General features: G+C 35.8%; 1 protein-coding gene across 4 annotated transcripts in view; it reads right to left on the bottom strand.

The window, feature by feature from the left end:
* LOC110027409 (phosphatidylinositol 4-phosphate 5-kinase 7-like) overlaps positions 1–22,012 on the bottom strand; it is a 57,889-nt gene extending 35,877 nt beyond the window's left edge. For 3 of the 4 annotated variants that reach the window (XM_020728826.1, XM_020728828.1, XM_020728829.1), the window contains exons 1-7: positions 21,312–21,402; positions 19,797–19,850; positions 18,548–19,627; positions 17,840–18,007; positions 17,065–17,230; positions 11,335–11,445; positions 10,790–10,977 (exon numbers count right to left, since the gene is read on the bottom strand). In XM_020728826.1, the coding sequence (XP_020584485.1) occupies positions 10,790–10,977; positions 11,335–11,445; positions 17,065–17,230; positions 17,840–18,007; positions 18,548–19,627; positions 19,797–19,819 (1,736 nt within the window). In that variant the 5' untranslated portion in view covers positions 19,820–19,850; positions 21,312–21,402. Of the gene's footprint in view, positions 1–10,789; positions 10,978–11,334; positions 11,446–17,064; positions 17,231–17,839; positions 18,008–18,547; positions 19,628–19,796; positions 19,851–21,311; positions 21,403–21,859 lie in introns of those variants that run through there. The other variant, XM_020728827.1, reaches the window with a different exon arrangement.
* Positions 22,013–23,252: the final 1,240 nt, after the last annotated feature.

The raw sequence follows: 23,252 nt of genomic DNA, 5'->3' as shown, positions 1-23,252 counted from the left end.
ATCTTTGCACACACTTTGATGAACTAGCCATAATAAAGATAAATTCTCCAACTTCAAATTCCACTGGAATGTGCAAGCATCATAATACTTCCTTTGCCTATCCTGCACTGTCCTCAGTCTGTCTCTGATCAGTCTAATCTTTTCAATAACATCATAAAACAACTCAACAACATTGATCTTTCTTTCACATGCTTTAAGCTAACATAAATGTGTTCTCTGCACATTCTTCCATACAAAACTTCATAAGGAGCCATCTCAATACTAGTCTGGCAATTTTAACTGCAAATAAATCCTAATAATGGTATATGTGATTCCCATCCTCCACCAAAATCAAGGAGACATAACCTTTGTAGATTATCCAAAGTCTGAATAGTCTTTTCTGACTGGCGATCCATTCGAGAGTGAAAGGTTGTACTAAAGTCAATTTGGTGTCCAAAACTTCCTAAATATTCTTTCACAATATGGGGTAGATATATCATCTCTGTCGGAGACAATAGACCTTGGCAGTCCATGCAATCTTACAATTAGATCCACATATCTCAACCGGATTTGCCTATCTAATAGGCAATAAATGAGCCGACTTTGTCAATATATCAACAATTATGCAAATGGCATCATGACTAACATGATCTAGACAACCAAATCACGCTGATGTTCTGCTTTTACTAGTTGACATGTAACTTAACCATAAATTATGTCACTCCTTTTCAATCCTGGCCACCAAAAAATTTTCTTGAAATCCTGGTAGATTTTATTACTCCCTAGGTGAATAGTATAATGTACTTCCTTTAGAACTTCCTGTCTCAAATTATCAACATCTGAAACATAAACTCTATCAAAATTCTAACCAAAAATATCACAAAACAATATGATAATATTCAATTGTATCACTTTAACCAACTCCTCAGCTATAAAAGAATATGATGCTCTTGAATCAAATAATAACTTTATTGGTCTATTCTGAAGATATAAGATATTTATCATTAAAACCATTGCAATTTAACATTTACGATTAGCTTATTAGTATATTTAAGTTCTTACATTGCGTTCTGAATGAAATGACATAAATCTATTATGATTAAAAAACATTTGGTTAAAATTCTTAAACGTGAAACATACCAGTGCTAACGTCAGGTGAGTCCTTAGCTTCTTGTTGTGAAAGTGCATAAACTATGGGTTGGACATTCTGTTGGGTCCGACCAGATTTGACAATGATCCTGAAGATTCAGCTGCTCTCGATCTGCCAAAGCTCCTCTGAGGTGATGCAACACAGCCCCTAGAATCTGTCGGAGTCATCTGCATAGGGTAATTCCTAGTCATATGTCATGGTTGGTGACATCAAAAACAAGTGTTCGATCCAGAAAGACACTCACTCTTGTGAGACCTCCCACACTTGTCATGTCTGTTGGGTTTAATCTGGATTTCAACACTGCTGGAATTGGTCTTCTTAGCACTGTTATTTTCTGACTGGAAGAACTGTCTGCTCTGAGAGCCATGAGTAAACATGGATCACTCTCAATTTCTCCTCTTCTAAAAATCCCACCTTCTCTGAATAGCTTCTAAATCTAGCTCAACCCTTTTAGCCCTCTACACCAAAAAAAAATAAGCACGATCGCAAGATCAATCAATGATTGTCTAATCATATTCTTTAGCCCAGACAAAAAACTATGACACTTCTCACTTGTATTTGGAATCAACTGAGGCGCATATCTTGAAAGCATAGTGTATTATACCTCCAAGTGCATTATCAAACAATCACACTTACTAACTGGATAGATATATCCTACATTTGTCTCCTAGTTGATAGGGGCACGAACCAATCTCTAAAAGTGTTCATGAACTCGTCCCACTATAACATGTGGATATGGATGACTCTACCCCCAAATTGTTCCTACAATTGTCCTCGCCAACATCTCATCGCTTCTCTCTAGGGTAAAAATGGCAGTGTAACCCTCCTCTCTAGAGGACAAGATAACCAATCAAGAATTTTTCTACTCCCAACAACTAGTTCTCAGCATCAACCGAACTTCCTCTTACAGAAAAAAGAGGTGGCCTCATATACTAAAATAGATTGTATTTGTCCATCTGGCCTCCCCCGCTAAAACTGACATGAGCTTGAGAGTTCTTAATCATCTAAGTCACTGCAATCATCATCTCAATAAAAACATCTATGTTCACATAATATTGTGAGTGTGCATCAATTTCCATCATATTATCCCAGACTTCTTCTCCTTGATTGTCCATGTTTCTGAAATAAATATAAAAAATATTTTAATCAGACACAATTTAATCCTTCATTAATATTACTCATGAATTAATTTAATCAACCTAATGACTCTTTTTGATAAAAATCAAACCTAATCGCTTTAATACCACTTTTGACATGACCCGACCTAATAGATTAGAATTAACCAAATCAGAAATTGTGGTCGAGCGGTATTAATATTTAATTTAACTTTCACAGATTTTCAGAAATTTTAATGTATATATAAAAGAGACATTGTATACTATATTGAAATCAAAACAATAAAAACTAATGACATTGTTTTGTATATAACATCTCAAATAGCATATAGCAGTATATCACTACTCAAATAAAAACAATTCAAAAAAACTATAATCATAATAGCTATATGTAATAGTCTTGTAAACTAAATTCAGTGTCAGACATATCGATCTACTATTTTCCTAAAAGAAACAATTTAATTCAAAAATAAGTTTTTACGAATTAGTGAACAATTATAATCTTATTATGCATTAAATTATTATATAAATGTTACGCAAGAAATGATAAAAAAAATGTAGTTCATTATTTAATCAAACTGTAAGCTTTCATTTTTAAAGTTAATCATTCTCGTTTCAATTTAAATATCTATTGTTTTTAATATGTTTAATAAGTCAAATCGGTATTATCATCATATCCGAATGTATCCTCAAAATTGTACCCATAAGTACCCTAAAAAAATAAGCATTCGAAGGTGCACATTTACCATTTCCATTTACTTTATCATGCGCGGGTACATCACATCTGTGTCAATGTCATCTGGGGTTGAATCCAGACTGATTTAGGCCTTTATTTATCATTTGATATCAATTTAAATCATTTAAATATATTTTCATATGTCAGTTATTTTCCTCTCATTTGTGGGACATCTTTCAAATATTCAATATATAAAACATAAGTAAAATATATATTTTTAAAACCATAATGCAAGTTCACTTGATCAATTCAAAAAGCAACATTTAAAAAAAATAATTAATCTAATGCCAATAAGAAGTAATTATTCACCTGAATTTTGAATGTCTTTCTCTTTTTCTTGGATTATGCTTTTCTTATTCTTCAATTAACACTCGCTGCACCTTTAAATCAATACACCTAATTAAAACTAATAATTTTTCAAAAATAATATTTAATAATCGACAGTAATTTAACTATGCAAGAATTTTATGATTAAAGCACTAACCTCTTTTTACTTTAAAATTCTCTGTTTTCCTTAAATCTCAAGGATTTATCAGCTTTCTTTCACACTTCCTATGAGAATAAAATTTAAGAACATTAATTTAAATAATTATATCTTTTGTTATGATAACAATATAAACATTAACATTTATAAATTTCTAGGATCGATTTCTTCGCTCACTCATACACTTCACCAACTTCTCCTTCCAAGCCAAAATTTCTATTTGTATGAGCCCTGATTTCAAATACATCTACTATTGCAAATATTTCGATGCTCATTTGGGGCGAAGAAATTCTAAATTTTAGACCACAAAAATGTTAAAATAAACCTTCTAGCGCATTAGTGGATGGTCCTCCATCAGTTCAGGTTTGTTCTCAAAGCTAAAATCTAGATATAAACTCCCCAAAAAATAATGGCTAAAATTTATCCCTATAAACCTATTGATGCTAGTCGTCATTTCATCATTCGCTAATATTATCATTGAAAATAACCATGTTTTTGAAACGCCTCAAATTCATCGTACTTGTAATTATAACGACCATAACAAACCACAAAAACTATCTAATTAAGCTAGAACTTTTAGAGTATCAATTTTCTAACATAAAAAAGATTTTATAATCTCTATATCATAAGGGTCAAGAATACCAATCGACATTAACCTATATTTAAAGACTTCAAGGTAGACGTTCCAAATAAATAATTTATACAAATTCATAGTTCATAGGATGCTTTATCATTCAAATTCTTTTTTTGCAATTATATTTTTTCTTTGATAATTCATATTGATTGTCCTTGTTGTACTTATAACATGATCTAATTAATATTTTTTGCTTAAAAATAATGACAATAAAAAAAGAGAAAATGTTATAATGAGAGCACTACCAAAATTTTGAACATACAAAATCAACATGTTGGAAGATTCATGAAAAATCGGGTAGTTGGAAACTATCACACTACTCTCAAGACAAACACAACTATAGCAAGACTATGACCAACAATAAAAGATAAACCTCCACCAAACCAAGTCCACTCAACAAGAATAATTAAAATTCTTTCAAAAAAAATGTTTCAATAGTCCCCCATCAAAATACTCACTCTTTTAGGTATTGTACTCTAACTTAATAAAGTAACTTTTTAAGTGCCTTGAATGTAAAATTGAAATTTTTCAATCCATAGATCATGCATTCAGGTGTGTCAAATCACATGATCATTAGATGCTTCCACATTTCAAAAATAATATATGTATTGTGACAAGTTTATCGTCTGAATTGTTAATGAATCACTCTTTTGAAAGTTATTGGTAAAAAGCTTTTCAATCAATTCAAAAGACTTAAACCTGGAATTTATTCTTTTGATTCTTAAGTTAATTATAATTTGTTGTCAAGTTGTTGCTCGCTAGGGTTTCGCTGTTATGGCGAACTCTGGTTTCTGATCCATTGCTCGTGCTCGATCTCCTTTTGTGTTCGTCTGTTTCGTGCGTCATCATCCTCGCAGCTCGGCATCTTCTGCGGGAGTGCGTCCGTGCGGGCTTCATGCGCGTCTCTGCAGGATCGCTGAAGTGTCCGCAAGTCTTCTCCGGCGTCGTGCGTGTCTCTGCGGGATCGCTGAAGTGTCCGCAAGTTTTCTGCGGCAGCCTTTATTTCTGTAACGTCCTCTATGCGAATTCTTCCGCGCAGTGGTCTGCGTTTCCTCTCTTCTACACAGCATCGCCCTAGACCTCTTTTGTCTGACTTGCAACTCTTCTCCCTTACCGTGACTTGTTGTGATGGAGCTTCATCCTTCTTCGGTTGAGCCCGGTAAAACATCTTTTGCCCACGTTGTGGGTAATCCTCAGGAGGAGACTGCGATTGTCTTCCCTCAAGTTATAAGGAGAATCGTGATGGTACAAGTGACTGCCCCTTTATTAAGAATGCAAGCAAGAAGAGTGGAAAGGCAGCACTATTTTTCTCTGAGTCAGAAATTTTAACCCTGACTAACAAATTTAAATTTGCTCTCATTGAGAAATTTCAGTGGAGACACCCAGCTATGGAAATTATCAGGAAAAGTTTTAATGACCTCGAATTAGCAGAAAAGTGGAAAGTAGTGTTCATGGATGGGAGACATGTTTTGATTCAGTTAACTGTGCCTGAAGACTACACTCGTATTTTCTCCAAAAAATATTTTAACATTGCTGGTAAACCAATGAAGCTACTAAAGTGGTCTCCTGATTTTGACCCCAATCATGAACCTCCTACTGTACCGGTATGGTTTAGTCTACCTGGTCTCAAGCTGCATTTTTTCATCATCAGGTTCTTTACTCTATTGGTGTCATACTTGGGGACACTACGAAGCTAGATCTACTCACTTTCAACCTTACCAGACCTTCTGTGGTCAGAATACTTGTGGAAAGATATATTACTTTCTCTGATGTTACTGAAGTTTGGCTGAGCACAACGCATAACGGATATTGGCAACAAATCGTCATAGAGCATAGACCTTCTTATTGTTCTCATTGTAAGATGTTTGGGCATACTCTTAATAAATGTCATAAGCTTCACCCTAATTTAAAATCTAAAAATCAAGTGAATAAGGATGGTTCTAAGGATATATCTGTACCACCTGGAGAGAAAGCTACAATAGGACATATTTTGGTATCTGATTCTATTGTCCTTGTCGTTACTGGTACTGCGAGTGATGTGATGTTGGCACCTTCAAACCTCATAGAAAACAATACTAATGGGCTATTACCTACAAATGATAGTGTTCAGACTGATAATCAGGAGAGCCTCGTAGCTCTACTTCTTTAGGAAGTATTCAGTGTAGAGGCAACTCATAATTCACATATACTAGAACCTATTGTGGGTACTACGGTTGGTATTCCTTCTGCTTCAGCTCTACCACCCCATCAGACTGATTCTTCGGATGACGAACGACAGGTTTATTCCAGGAGGAAGAAGAAGAATGGAGGCCGACTCCAACTCGGGAACATATTGGATGATACATTGGTTACTACTGGCAATGGCAATCATCTTACCAACTTATTAGCTTGCTCCTTCCCTAGAACTAGAGGCAGAGGCAAGACCAAATTGGGTCGCTCTCTAGCCACATGATACTATGTATTTCAGCACTGTTAGGCTTTTTATTTTAGAATCTAATGTATTTTCTATTTTTTCTAGTTTTGAAACCTTTTGTGATTTTTTTTGTGGGCAGAGTGTCATGCTTGGGTCCTCCCACACATTGTATCTGTATTTTTTTTCTATTTACTATATTAGCCTTTTTGGGCTTTCAAAAAAAAAAAATTTGTTGTCAAAAAGAAGACGTATAAGAGATCATAATTGTGTTACTAATTTTTTTCAAATTTGATTGAAGCTCAGATTAGAGAAAATGATTGGCATCATTAGGATGTGTGAAAGTCTCTATCTTATAAGACAATCAAAGAAGAATAAATATGTGGCTCCCTCTTCTAGCAATGGAGAAAAAGGAATAATGTAGCCGACCGCACTTGGTTGTTGTTGTTTTCTCTTCTAGAAATGACAAAGATTGAGTTGCCAAGATGTGGCATTATTGATTAAGACCAAAATTTCTTGCTTCTTAAAAATCTATTTTCATCCTTTAAAAATCTATTTTCATCCTTATAGAAAGGCAAGGTTTTTATCGTTACATTTTTGAACTATCCAAGCATATTCATAATATGTACCCATATCAAGCTTAGAAACCATTTCACACTCTTTTTCATGATACAAGGGGATATTTGGAGAACTTCTACCATCATTAATTTTGCATGTTCAAGATGGTTCATTACCTTCATTGATGATAGCATCCGGATTGCATAAATATTTCAAGGAGAGAAAAAAAGTAAAAGTCTACAAATTGTTCTAGAATTTTATCATATTCAAACTTAATTTCAAGTAAAGCTAGTCTTCAAAAAATAATTTAGGATGAAGTACTAACACTAGTCCTTGAGTCATTCAGGGGAATACATCAAACTATGGGGAGATATTCCTGACAAAATGGAATTGTTGAAAAGAAAAATGAGCATCCATTAGAAGTCGCTAGATCTCTCATGATGACTTCTCACGTTTTAAAAAAAATTTTAGGGAGGAATTCTTTCATACAACAGAAAAACTCATCAACCAAAAAACTCTCTAGTCTTAAAGCAGAACAACCCATTCCAAACATTCCTTCATTTCTAAACGTCCAAATTATACAGTATTCGAATGTATAACTTTTGTTCACATGCATCAAAAACATCAAAACAAATTTGACCCAAAATATTTACAATTCCATGGAGTTGGCATTCTTTGAGAATCAACACTATCAAAAATCTTCATTTTAGGGGAAGAATCCTATCACAAGAGATTATTAGCTTTGGGAAAATGAGACTATTGGGAAACCTCAAAAAACCACAATTCCAAGCACATTCAAACACTAAACTCAATCCCACACATGCTAGACTCTCCAGATTTGAGCATAGAGAAGAAAGACAAAATCAACAAAAAGTTATCTGCTAAAAAAATGAAAACTAAATAAAATGTGGATTATGCGACACCTCACAAGTGGAACCGAGAATTTGAACCAGCTCCGATGACTCCTAAAACTTGTCCATGTCACACTACAACTAAATTTTAGTCAATTAAGCATCTGAATGATCATCTTCAACCTATTGCTATTAGAAAGAGTCTGAGAGCTCATACTTAGCATCTGATCAATAACTTTGTATTCCATGAAAAATGCTTCTAAACTTTAGAATCTTTGCCACCACTCTAACAAATTTACATATTTCAAAATACATGCGAGAAGCACTCAGCCAACCTATGTTGATGCTACTTTCATGACCAAATAAGAGCACCTACGGAAAATAGGAATTGGAAAATCTCAAATCTACCCGAAGTGAAAAGACTAATTAGGAATAAGTAGATTTTCAATTTCAAGAACAACATAGATGGCAACATCGATGTGTTTAAGGCTTGACTTGCTGCAAAAGAGTTTACCAACTCCTATGAAAATAATTATGAAGAGATAAATTCCCAAGTATCCACACTCAACTAAATAAAAGTTTTGCTCTTTCTATAAATAAATCTAAATTAGCCACTAGAAAATCTAGACATCAAGATTTTATTATTAAATAGTGACTAGGTGGAAATCTTATACAAATATTCTTCCAAGTTTGAGAATAAAAAAAATGACAACAATGCTTCGAAGCTCCAAAACTCATTGGATGGTCTTAACTAATCTCCAAGCATATATTTAATGGATTTCCAAATGTGGTAAAAATTTATAAGTTTGCTAAGTTTCATAGTTTAAAATTGCACGACATAAAGCCTACCTCAGTTTTTTATCATTATTATTATGAAAAATTCGGTATAAGATTATGCTTAATTGCGTATGAAATGAGACTTATGCCTTATATAGTGTGATGGGTATCTCGCCTTGGTTTAACGAGGCATGCATAATTATATCTAGGATTTTTAAAAAATAAATATAGGCAAAATAAACCTCATTAGCCGAGTAATATATAATTAAGGACATAATTATGTTTAAATCAACATAGCCATTGTTTTAATATCAAATTATTATTTATATATTTAATATTGATTAGATAAAAGGATATTGATTAAGTTTAGAGATAAAAAGTAACGAGAGAACATGAATACAGCCCTTGATTAAATTGCACAATATGAAGTACGCTTTGAGACCTGCCTTAATACTTTTTTGCAAAAAATCACAACAGTGCTTAGGTCTCATTGTCCCTAGGTGAGGCATACGGCTGGCCTAAACTATGGTGCACTCGCCTCAAAGAACGACTTAAATTTTTGCATCTTTCTACAATTTTTTTAACAAAACTAAAAGTAATATCAATATAAGTCACATATTAACTCCCACACCGCTCACACTAAATAGCAAGAAATAAAAGGAAAATGTATCCATAAATTTATCATATAGTTGAAGGTCAATCTATGACATAGTTATTATTTCATTTATCATTCCCTTATTATTCCATATATACCTTACCGTTAGATCCACTTCCCAAACACCTTTTAGGAGCCAAAGAATGGTGTCATTCCTCATATGATTATTGTTTGAAAGCATTCGTTAATTAGAAAATTATATCTAGTCATTGCCAAACACATGACAATAGCATTTTTGAAAGCAAAAACCAAATGTTTTGTGAAAATAATAAGATTGAGAGAGAGAGAAAGAGAGAGGCACCAAGGGAGTGTTGGGCAAGGGTTGGAATCTAAGGATAGAGCTATGGCTCATAAAATCTGTAAAGGGGAAGATAAATATTTAGTATTGTAAATAGTTGCATAATAAGACTTGGAAAAATTAAAATTGAATAATATTAAAAAAAACATAGATAAATCAAAGCGCTAAAAATAACTGAAAAGCACAAGGACCTTAGATGAACTTTCCAAATAATTTTTAACAGCTTTAACCAACACTCTATAGGATTAAATGAAGAATAACGAATTCAGAAACCCTGTTTAAGTAATGTTTAGAGTAATGATGATAATGATTAATTGATAGTAAGTCAAAATGTATAGCAAACAAATTAGCAAAAACAAATCCTAATTCATGATTTCAATTTAAAAAATCACTAAAAAGTATTAGTGACCTGTCGATGTGTATTTTTATTAGTTCCCTAAGAGAACATAATCTAAAGACGATTCTCTTCAATAAAAAAGATTAAACATTTAGCACGAGCTTAAACTGCCTATTTATCAGTTCCCTAAGAGAACATAATGTAAAGACTATTCTCTTCCATAAAATAGATTAAACATTTAGGGCGAGATTTAACCGCCTATCTCAAAGTTTGTAACAAGTTCAAATGTTAAAAATTTCTCAAATCATCCAAAATTTACTAATCAAGAGTAATTTAAATGTACTTGCGGACAAACAGCATGCAATAGCATATAGCTTGAACAACGTTATGAACAGCAAAAACTAGCTTGCATAACACATTTAACAATCAGTTATAAAAAGAAGGATACTTGAAAAAAATGATTAGGACTATAAGAAAGTATTATGAATCTCCTAAAAACAAAGAAGGTGACAAAGACCTGAAGATTTATAGGAAAGAGAACAGAAGATCCACAAATTTTTATGACAAAAAAGAAAGCAGAAACCACGTAGCAATTTCCATATCATGAACAGTGGGGTCGGTCTAACTTCTACATAAAATAAATATATGAGTGGAGAAAACGTACATTAGTTCAAATTATATTCCATGAGATAATTCCTTGAGGCAGTTTACCAGAAGAACATCAGTAGTGTTGGAGTTTACAATGGAGAGTTAAGAATGGTGTACTCAAAAAGAAAAAAAAGAGCTAATAAAATAAAGAACTCACTTGAAAAGTGACTCACGCCAGGATTTCTCCAAATGAAAAACGTAAGACAGATCAAGATCTTTGAGAGTGGTGTTCTCGTTAATCTTATCAGCCCTTGTTGTTCTTCCATGAGATGAACCTTTTAGATCATACCGGCGATGAATGCGAAGTTCAGTGCAAAACATATTTCCCATCACAACAAATCGGACCTGCAGCAAGGAACCCTCAGTGACAGTATTTCTGAAAAAAGACAGACTAATATATTAAGAGGTCATTTGGGATTGCTTTTAATTTTTATTTTTATTTTTAATTCATTTTATTTTGTGTATGTTTCTATTTGAAATAAAATATTTTTTGATATATTATAAAATGTTTAGCTGTTTTTGAAAACACTCAAAGAAACTTTTAGATATTTTGAGTATTTTAAAATTAAGCTTACTTGTTTTTAAAAATATAAAATAAATGGATAAAATTCACTAAATAAACATGTTTTTCAGAATAAAAGCAAAAACAAAGACAGAAAAGAAAAAAAAAGTGATCCCAAACAAACCTAAGCAATTAAATACCTTTTGTCCACATTTTATTGTGATCCTATGCAGCCCAAAAAATTTTGTTATGAGTGTATTATCATGAGCTCCAACGTGATCATAGTACTTGGGGAGCATTTTCAGTAGAACCTGAAAGAGGAACCAGTTAATGCATCCCTAAGTCCAATCAAATAAAAATGTTTAAGAAAAAGCTTGCATGAATTATAGTGACCTATATTAAAATGATAGTTTAAGTGGTGGCAAAACTATTCAGGTTTTAATAGAGTTTTTACGATTAATTGTACGTGCTAGCATGATTCAAAAGTCACCAACAGCCAAATTAATTGTGTAATAAAAAACAAAGGATGATAAGATGAATGTACGATAAAATAAAAATAATTTTATTATGAAATATTGATGATCAATAAAAGACATTGAGCAATTATAAAATAAAAATGGGGGGTGGCACCATTCGAAGATCGTAAGGTGACTAAATAGTGATTATTGGTTTACACATGTAAAGTGGAGATGGAAGATGCACCATTAAAACAAGCAAATAGAAGTAATTTGAAAGTAATAGGAATGAAATGTAGTAGATCAATGATAAGATAGCAAGAGATTGGGCGATAAATTGTGCAAAATAGAGTTAACACATGCTGCACCAATCAGAATGGAGAGACATAAAGCCAACTCAAACAGTTAGCATTAGGTAAAATGATAACAAAGTAATAATGAATGATGATGCTTGAGTGTCTTTTAGTCTCCATGAAGTCAATAAAAAGGCTCAGGTAGGTTTATTCAATAGAGGTTGAGCAAAAGTACTCGATATAGCTTCATGAGAAATGGAATTTAATTTTAAGCTTTTTTTAAGTAGTTGGACACCCTGCAAAAGAAATCCCTTTAGAAATCATAAAGCAGAAATTAAAATGGGTTAAAGAAATGACTGCATACTTACAATGTCACCGCTAGTACAAACATGAATTTAGGAATAGAGAGCAAACATTGATGATCAATAAAAGGCATTGAGCCATGTGAGAAACAAGGGATTGACAATGTAAGAACCAAAAATTCTTCTCCTTCATCGCTCGCTATTGCAATCCCGGCCGTCTTCCTAAATTGTTCATCCGGAGCCAACTTTCCCAAAACACAATTCTTTCCTTTTCTTCCTCAATCCACTGTTGTTGCCTTCCTTTTATTCGCTACTTTACCGCCTCTCTTGGCTATTTTAGGAGGACTGACGCTGAAGCTAGGGTATCACACTCACATCTCTCTAGCCCACTCTTGTAGCCACTAAACCCTCACCACCAAAACTCCAATCTTTTACCTCCTTTTCTGAACCCTTGCAATACAGTCGTTATTAGAACTAGTCGTGAAGGAGCAATGGGAACGTGGCGTATAGACCCCATTGAAACCCTATCTCTCACCTTTCTTCTTCCTCGTTCACCCTCAACCCAACCGAAGGTTGAGGATCGACGCTCCCTCTCCTTCTTCCTCGACTGATCTAGTATTGTAAGCTTATCCCTTCCCATTTCTTTCTTTTCGTTATATTATAAAGAAAGATATATATACCTAAGTGGATTAGCTAGATTTTGATGGAGGCATGGCTCCGGATGACTTTGTCGATTGGCTTCAATCAGTGAAATAAATCTTTGAACATACAGACGCGCCAAAAGATAAACGGGTAAAATTGGTCATCATCAAGTTGAAAAAGAGCACCTCCTTGTGGTGGGAGGATTTGTAGATGCAGAGAAAAAATGGTCATGATAAAATTTCAAAATGGGAGAAGAGGAAGGAACAGGAGCAAAAATATATACCGCCAAAACAAGTTTCTGATGCTTCACCACTTGCAGCAACAAGATCTTTCAGTGGAGTAAATTACAACGTAGTTCAATCAATTGCAGATGAGGTGTGAGCTAGTCAAGACAGAGCAGACGATTGCTCGATATCTGGGAAGCTGAAGCCTAATATTAGCAACGTGATACAACTGCAACCCTATTGGTCGCTTGGTGATGTCAAGACATTTCCCTTAGACGTAGAAAGACAGCAGAAACAGACCAGGCCACTGACCTCTTTCAGTCAACAGTCCTCATTCAGGTCATCACCGGCAGCTACAGCTACGAGCAGGACTACTACAAGAGGTGCAGGAAAAATAGTACCAAAGAGTGACAAGACTGAGCCGACTGGGAAGGAGCCAGAAAAGAGTAATCCTTCCGGAATAGTGTCTACTAGAAAGTATTTTCGGTGCCACAGTTAAGGTCACAGTCTCTAGCTGCCCCACGAGTCGAGTTGTCTCCACGGATCAGGGCATCATCGAGAAGATAGAGGATGAAGAGTCCAAGGATAGTCCTGAGGAAGAGCTTCAGGTCCAAGGCAACGAAAGAGGATCGCTACTCATACAGAGAGTTTTGCAGTCAGAACCTGAAAGAGATCAGTCATGGCTGAGGCACGACATATTTCGCACCAAGTGTACGGAAAAAGGCAAGGTTTGTAGTTTGATAGGCAATGAAAGTTGCGAAAATGTAGTGTCCACACCGATGGTGAAAAATTTAGGATTGGCCACACAGAAATATCCTTAGTCATATTCCCTCACCTAGCTAAAAGAGGGAAATAAGAAACGTGTGGATTAGTAGTATCTAGTTGAGTATTCAATTGGCAATCAATTATAGGAGCAAGTTTAGTGCGACGTGGTTCTGATGAACACCTATCATATTCTACTAGGAAGGCCTTGGCAGTTCGACCACAAGACTCAGCACGAAGACTTCAGGAATACCTATACTTTTAAGGACGGGAAGCACGTCGTGTAATTACCTATTAAGGATAAGAGACGAGTAGGCGACACAGATGAAGCGTTAATCTCGAGAGCCACTTCATTCAGTCAGTTCGAGATGCGCCAGTAGTAATAGCCTTAGACCTACTCAAGGGGACAGAGATGGAGAATATGATACCAGCACCGCTCCAAACACTACAACACAAGTTCCAAGACGTGTTGACCGACAATCTTGCAGACTGACAGAGTACAAGTAGTTGCAGCGACATGTGCAGGATCTCATCGCAGGAGGGTTAGTGAGAGAGAGTACCAGCCCTTTTGATGTCCTCGCATTAATGGTACCCATGAAAGACGGAATATGGAAGATATGCATCGTAGCAAAGCCATCAACAAAATTACCATCAATTACCAGTTTCTCATAACTCGCCTGAATGATCTTTTGAACTAGTTATGCAGTGGGTACCATAGGATATAGATAAGGCTAAGAGACGAGTGGAAAACCGCTTTCAAAAAATGAGATGGGTTATACGAGTGGACAGTTATGTCATTCAGCTTGTCAAACGTGCTTAGCACTTTTATGAGGTTGATGAACCAAGTGTTACGAACCCACATTGAAAATTTTGTGGTAGTCTCTAACTTTTTGGTGCATAACAAAGGAGCACTTACAACACCTGAGGACATTGTTTGAGGTATTGCGAGCGAAGGAACTATATGCTTATACAATGAATTGACACTTCATGACAGACTACATATATTTTCTGGGTTATATCATGACTAGTGTATGTTTCTGGGGCTTGCATCGTTCTACCGAAGATTCATCAGAAACTTCACCACTATCGCAGCTCATCTGACTAAGCTTTTAAAAGGGAAGGAGTTAACATAGACAACGACAACTCAAACCAGCTTCGACACCTTGAAGGAGAAAGTGACTCAGGCTCCCGTGCTAGCCTTACCAAACTTCAACCAGTCATTTGAGACAGAGTGTGACGCATCTGGCGTGGGGTTAAGGGTAGTGTTGAGCCAAGAGGGTCACCTCATCACCTTTTTCAGTGAAAAGTTGAATGAATCCAGGTGGAAATACGCAACATACGAAAACAAATTTTATGCTAATGTATGAGCTCTAGAGTGCTGGAGTCATTACCTGCTAACGAGCGAGTTCACACTACTTACAGATCACGAGGCCATGAAATTTCTCAATAACCAGAACAAACTAAAGAGCCGACAAGCCATCTGGATGGAATTTCTAGCATCATTCCAATTCGTGCTTAAGCACAAGGCGGGGAACCAGAACTGTGAAGGAGACGCACCGAGTCGTCGTCACTTGTTGATCACAACAATGCAAACACGAGTTGTGGGTTTTGAGGTAATAAAGGATTTGTACAACGCTGATGAGGACTTCAAAGAAATCTCGGAATAATGTCAGGAGAAAACGACCAGGAGAATTACTAAACAGATAGCTATACCATCGGAGTTAGTTGTGCATTCCCTAGTGCTCGCTAGAAGAGGCTATTGTTCAAAAGAGCCACAATGGAGGATTAGCAAGACATTTTGGCCAGGAAAAGAGTCTCTCCCTAGTGAGGGAGCATTTATTTTGGCTCTGATTGATGAGAGATGTGGGGCGACATATTAGGTAGTTCAAGATTCGCCATCTAACAAAGAGGAGAGGGAAAAATGTCAGTTTTACACCCCATTACCAGTACGAGAGGTACCATGAGTAGATATTATTATGTACTTCACGGTGGGTTTCCGAGGACGCCGAGGAACAAGGACTCTGTGATGGTTATAGTGAACCGATTCTCGAAGATGACACATTTTATACCTTGCCATATGACACTGGACGCGTCTCATATTGCTGATTTATATTTCTGGAAGATTGTTAGATTGCAAGAGGTGTTGTAAGTGCTCCTCCCTGCAATTCCAGCCGGCCGCACACTCTTGCCCGCACCTACAATAGACCGCAGCCTCCCCTCCGGCACTTACAGCTAACTGCAAACTCCTCCCTGCACCTCTCTGCAGTCCATAGACCTCTCCTGCATCTTCCAACAGCCCGTCAACCACTTCCAGCATATGTTCAACTGCTGAAACTACCTCCAGCGCCTCCCATTGGCCGCTGACTCCTTCCTGCATATCCCAGCGGGCCGCCGATTCCTCCCTGCACCTCCAATAGGCCGCCAGCCATCTCCAGGTCTATAGAGCAACCACACGCACCACTGCCTCCTTCGACCTTCTTTCCAGCAACCTACAAACACCTGCAGATCCCCTCCAGGCCCTTGCGACAACCACCACCCAAATCCGCTGCCCTGCCGACACCGCAACCCCTGCGGCCCTCCACCTTCCAGCAGCCACCCGCACCTGCAGCTCCCACCGCCCACCATCATCAGCCGCACCCATCTCATCGCCGACATTCATGGATACTCTCCTTAGGTCGTAGTTGGATCTCGCTGCTCTTATCTTCATTGTCTTATTTTCTTTATTGTTTCGAGCCTTGATTGCATCCCTCATTTTTTGCTTAATAATATTTATTTTTTATCATCGTGGGTTGAGTTAACTCTGGTATCACATGGATCTTCTTAAATCTGAAGTGATAGCAATCTAACAATGATGTTCATACACATTGCATTATTCTCAACTTTACTTTTTCAATTTTAATTTTTTTTATATTTTAAGTTGTTCTGATAATAAAACAAAAATTTTAATCTTCTTAGCAATCTTTTTACAGGGACTGAGATGTATAGGAGAGCATTGGGTAGGGCACAAGAGGTTGGACAAAGTATGATCTAGGAAACATTGTGAACCAACAAGTTTAACAATGTTATTGAAAAAATATTCACAACTTTCAGCCTGCTAACAAGTAGCAGAAGAAAATTAGTTGGTTGAGAAACGAAATAAAAATCAAATTTTCACCGTTCTCAGTCATCTTGTTATGAAAAAGACAACAAAATGCCATGTCAGAGCTGGTACAAAGCTTGCAAAAAAAAAAAAAGTGTTCTAGCAAGTCAAACCTTCAGTTCAGTTTTCCTAAGTGTCTTTATGACAAATCTTTCGTCCTGAGAAAGATAAAATATGCTCCCGCTTTTTCCTGGGGAAGAAAGCTCCTTTAGACCATCACACCCGCATACAGAGACCATATAGTCTGCAGCATCTATCTTAAACATTTCACGTAGATTCCTGAATATATCACAATCACAATATTAAAATAAAAAAAGGATCCAAGCATCTTTTCAAAATTCAAGTAAAAAAAAAAATTTCTTGCTTCTCTTGTTACACAAGTATACTAATGAATAGAAAAACGATCAGGAACAGTAGAATTGATATTATGTTCAGGCAATTATTTAACAAATAAATGCATGTTGATATCAGGCGCATAAATGAGCCACCCCAAGCTTAGTCAACTTTTAACAGGAAATTATAAACAACAACATTATAACAAGTGACAGATATCCGTTGTCTAATGTTTAAGGAAACAAAAAGACATGTAATCATCATATGTATTGAAAGTCACATATTAAACTCGCTTTCTAGATAAGCAACACTTATTAATGCATCAAGAATTGGTCAGCAAACCTGCAGACTGGCATCAGAGTTATATAAGGTTATTTAAGTAAAAAATGCCTTTAGGATATTAACGAAAATAACCTTATACTTGGTCCCTAAGTATAAATTTAGAAGTCAATTCAAAATATTTTACCTCTCACTGGATATTGATCTACATATTAATTGCTCTAAAACTATGCTTATTTTCAACAGTACAACATTAATATGTTAAGAAATAAGTACCTAAATACCATTGGACAGTAATCTTTCCAATGAAAATCAATAGAGTAGTGTGGAGGTGTAAACTGAGACCCTTTTCTAGGGAAATACATTTTTATCCTTGCACAGGGTCCAAAATCAGAGGAACGAACTTCACGAACTGGTACAGGAGTAATTTTTCCAACTGTATACCTGTCAGCTTTAAAACAAGACTTGAATGAATTATTCTCAACAATTTAAATGTATAACATTGAACATGATAGAAAGCATTTTGGGACAATAATGGAAGCAATAAATTGTATCAAGCCCTTCCTGGTAAAAGATGTATCGTGTGGAAGAAATTTTTATTTGGCTTTACAAGGAAACAGCTTCCACACAAGCATGAATGTAAAATTGGTGGGGTTTTATTAATAAATATTTTAGCAATCGCCCCAAAATGAAGTTTTAAAGCTTTATTGCACTAGAAGTGGAAGCCAAGATGCCTGCCAATATTCATTATAGGCACACAAAAGGAGAGAATTCAATTCAAAAATGAGAGTTGCTTGTTAGCACAAAAAAATCAATTTCATGCACAGTTAGATAATGGATGGAAAATTCAGCTGGTTTACAAATAAAAATGACAAAAAAATTCAACACCTCACTTTAGTCATGCAATGGATCAATGTCATTGGGGAAGCAGTTATAATGAAACTCCACCATCAACTCTAGATCTTAAATTTAGTGACAACATACCTAATCCCAAGTTGTAAGTTCAACATCAGAAAATAACTCCTGTGACCTTTGTAAATTGTTTCACTACGGACCTCTACAGGCTTCTTTTGAATTTTGTGGAGCCTTTTATTTCTTTCAGGTTTCGACGTTTGTTGATTTACAATCCTCTCCATTTTTAAGACCCCTTGCATATATTCCCTCTCATAAGCAACCTTGATGTCATTTTGAAGCTCATTTTCACCTTCAACTGATTCACAGGGTAGTCTAACACAGTTGTCTTTTAATGGAATGCTTCCAAAGGAAACTCTAGAATCAGAATAACCATCAAATGATGTCGTTCTGTTAGATATTCGTCCAGAATGCCCGAACAAACTCCTTACTTTACAACTATCAGTGTTTCTTCTTATTAAAGTAAGCTCGTTTTTGTCATTTTCAGATTTTCTTAATGCAGAAGGACAAAGATATCTTGCCCACTCACAACAAAAATTAGACTTGTAACACTTTTGCTGAAGCGGAAGTCTGCTTCCAGCAGGATAAAATGTTCCCCGTCCATCCTTCAGCCCCTTACTCCAGGTACCCAGATAGCATGACCCATCTGCAAAGTAGTAATAACCTGTGCCATGTTCCAATCCATCCAACCAATGGCCATTGAACAAGTCACCATTTGCCCACTTCAAAACTCCTCTACCATTCATCCTTCCTGCCTTCCAATTGCCAACATACATGTTTCCATTACACCAGGTATACTTTCCAATACCTTCCTGTTGTCCTTCTCTCCATAAACCTTCATAAATATCTGAATTAGGATAACTTTTTGTTCCTAGACCGTGTTGTGTATTCAATCTCCATGATCCTTTGTAAACGGAGCCATCAATACTGGAAAAGGTACCACATCCTTGAAGGAAACCTCCACAGAACTCACCATCATATATAGACCCTGATGGCCAAAAGACCCATCCTTTTCCTGCTATCTTGCCATTCTCCCATTCACCTTCAAATGTTGCTCCGTCTGACCATGTATATTTTCCATGCCCATGAGGAAGTAGACCATCAAAGTATCCAATATAGATGTCCCCATTAGAAAAAACCTGTTCACCATACCTAATTGAAACGATAGCATCATCTCAGACAAACATAAAAGTGTTCCAGCCAACAAAATAATAAACGTGTACAGTGCAACAAGTCTCCCAAGAATATTTTTTTTGGTTTCTAGTAAGCCTACCACTCTATGAAGGTTTGAATAAAAGCTGAAAAAAAAAACATGAATCACCTTTCATCCCGCCCATGGCTCATGTCTTGACCACGTTATTGTCTTTTTCTAGCCCTGAAACATTATTCAGACTAAGGTAAAAAAGAAAAAGTTAAGAAAGCACTGTCCTCCAGTGAAATGAAACAAAGGCATAAATCTGAATTTTTTTAGGACAAAAGGCTGCAATCAATGAAGAAAAACTGGAGTAGATAAAAAATAGAAGAAGAAAAGTTGAATTGTGCGAGTAAAAGCAAACATTTTGATGAGAAGTGATGGTCTGGGAAATATAAACAAATATTTATTAAAGTAGAAAGGTACATCTTCAAACAAAAACATAACATCATAATAATTAATATGATAGCCAGAAAGCTTTGAATTAATAAGCAAGTCTGTACATAAATGATCTTAAAATAATAAGTGTGTGCCAACCATTAAAATCTTCTTAATTCTTTAACAGGATTGTGATAACATCTTTTTCTTCTGCAGATAAAAGAAAAACAAGAGTGGAAGAGGAGAAAATATTTTATAGCCTACAATGAATGATCTAAAATAGATTATACCTCTTTCCTATATATCCATCCATTCTTTTACATGTCATTTAAGCTTATCTGTTTCACAAAATAAACTCAAGCCTCACACTACTCATCAAAATGCTTCTGAGATTTCCACAACTTAATTTACTTTCAGCCTAAATTTTGCCACTATATTCATCATTGATATAATTCTTCTGTGATTTTCACTACTCACAAAAGTGCATCGCGTTAAATATATCGGTGGTTAAACCTATTTTCAAGCCAAATACTTAAGCTTATGGGTGAGGGCTGACCATATGATATTTCAACAACATTTTTTTTTCCCTAGATTCTGATAATGAACAAAACCAAGAGCCTTATGTGCCATGACAAAGATCGTGCATCATCAAGCGATTCTCTAGCAAAATAAACTGAATTTTAAAGCGCTAATAAAAAGAAACAACTGGTGCAAAGGGAAGACAGTTCCATTGATATTGGCACTGGAGAGCGGCAGAAATGCTGTCACATAACTAATAATTAACCCAGTATTTACATCTAAAGCATAAAAGGAGTCATAATAGAGCAATATTACATATTCATATTGCTTAAAGTTCTGTACCCACATACAGAATTCCATTACATAGCATTTTTTTATCACATGGCAACTCTATTAATTGACACTCAGTATGACTTTAGCATTAAACTCTTTATTACAAGATTTTTTTCATGATTAATAAGATTTTTTTCATGATTAAAAATTTATACAAAAAAAATTGAAACTTGAAAGGAAGAGCAATGGAGATTAGCCAGTATGATTTCAACAAGTTGGACTGAAAACCACTAGCAATTAAGAAAATGAACAACATGATAAAAACAATCACCAGAAGTTCCAAATTATGGAATACAGATAAAAAGATTTCAAGGATAAGTGCAACAGGCAAACTTAGCTATAATCTAAGCCAATAATCCGATGTCATCATTAAAGACAAAATGCTGCAAGTTCATGTCTACATTTCAGTTTTACCTAAAGAGCCGTATTCAACAACGATTGCAAAGTGGTTCAAGCCCTTTGTACCAGCGAGTCTATCGAAAATCAATTTTTGATCAGGTAAGGTTTCCCTAAATTCGGACCAAACCTACCAGCAAAATTTACAAAATTAAAAACAATTTTCACCGCACAACAAAAGCATGTTAAACCAAGCAAAGGTTCCTCTTCTTTTACCAGACATCCAAATTCCTCCCCGTCTTCCTTCCAAAAACCATATCCGCGAATTTATAAAACCCTCTTCCATGCCAAATTCACCTTAAGGATACAAGTTCCTTATTCATCAAATCATCGAAATCCTCTTCCCCGCCTCCCGCCACCACACCCACCGATCTGCAACAACTCTCCCCAAACTCACCTGTGGATTACAAGCAAGAGAATTATAAATTAAACCTTAACCGCTTAAAATTTGACATATTCCTTTACATCCGATCAATAAAATCGAAGAAAAAAAAATTAAAAAACATTATGAGATGGAAAACAAGCCAAAAACGAGATGAAAGAAACACCTAAGCAGAATCCTTTACCGATGTTACCAAAATCACGATCCAGTCTCGGAGATGGATCCCACTGGAACTTCCATGGTGAGAGAGAGCGAGTAGAACTGGTATTTCGAAGGAACGAGAAGGTTGCAGTTGCTGGAGTCCCCGGGCTTCCTCCCACAAACTCCTCTCACGTAATTTTCATTTTAATCCGTCAATAACTTTCTTATTAGTTAGTTAATATAAAAGAATTCGAACATTATTTTATTCTATTCCTTTATAATAAATGTCACATCCAAAATTTAATCTTAACCAACTTCAATTTTAAAAATTATACAACTAATTTCTTAAAAAAAAAAAAAAAGTGTCGCATACTCTGACATGTTGGTTGGCATCCACGCTAAAAGACATGTCAAGTCGGAGAAATATTTGTGTATGTAAGATATATACAGCACCGTACGTTAGATAAGTTAAAAGAAGGGTATTCAGAGTTATATCTGCGTTATAACCCCTGTAATTTACATGTAACATACTTGTAACTTAGAAATATATGAAAACGGAAGCGTAGAACTTACTAGTGACAGGTAGGTTACAGGTAGATTATAGGGAGGTTACAGGGGGTAAACGCAGATATAACATCTAATACATTTCCTGTAACCTACCAGACTTACACAGCTCTGCATACGTCTTACGTACACAAATATTTCTCGTCAAGTCGACGGTTCGAATCCCTTAGCACAGTTAGCCTTGAAGAAGTGATGCTCGAATTATTAGACATATTAATGATGACCGGAGACTCGCATCAAATTAAATTAGGTGTAACATTTTCTTAATAATAGCATTTCTCTGACCACCAACATCATCGTCAGGAAGGTACATTGTTAAGCAGAGTAAAATTAATTTTCGATTCAGAAGCGGATATGTATAGGTGAGAGATAACAGGTTAATATATATCTATATGAATACATTTCTGAACAAATATGTAATGAGAGAAAATCATTAGTCTTATGTGCCTTGACTGACTTCGCCTGGCTTGAGAGGTTTTCTTACGAGGCATCGCATTTATTCAAATAGTTTTTTGTTTTTTGTTTTTTTTTTTTTTTTTAAGGAACTTATGACGTATCACGCATCAAATTTAGATCAGCTAAACGCCATCGCCGCCCCTGCCATCGCCGCTACTGCTGCCCGCCCGCCTGCCACTAATTCACCCGTCGCTTCCACTGTCGACCATCCGCAGTCCACAGCCTCTGTCTGCCAACCTCCCGCCTCCTCCACCTGTCGGCTGCCCACCACCTCCGCCTGTTGGCCGCCACCGCCCGCCCACCCAAAGATAATGACTCGTGTTGGGTGGAGCAAGAAAAATAACATATATGCCATGAGCGAGTTAGCTTAATACTAGAGCACGCGTGCACCCAACCATTTTAAATATATATATATA

This window comes from Phalaenopsis equestris, unplaced genomic scaffold, assembly GCF_001263595.1.
Source record: "Phalaenopsis equestris unplaced genomic scaffold, ASM126359v1 Scaffold000428, whole genome shotgun sequence".
Taxonomy (NCBI): domain Eukaryota; kingdom Viridiplantae; phylum Streptophyta; class Magnoliopsida; order Asparagales; family Orchidaceae; genus Phalaenopsis; species Phalaenopsis equestris.
This window is presented reverse-complemented; position numbering and strand designations above follow the sequence as displayed.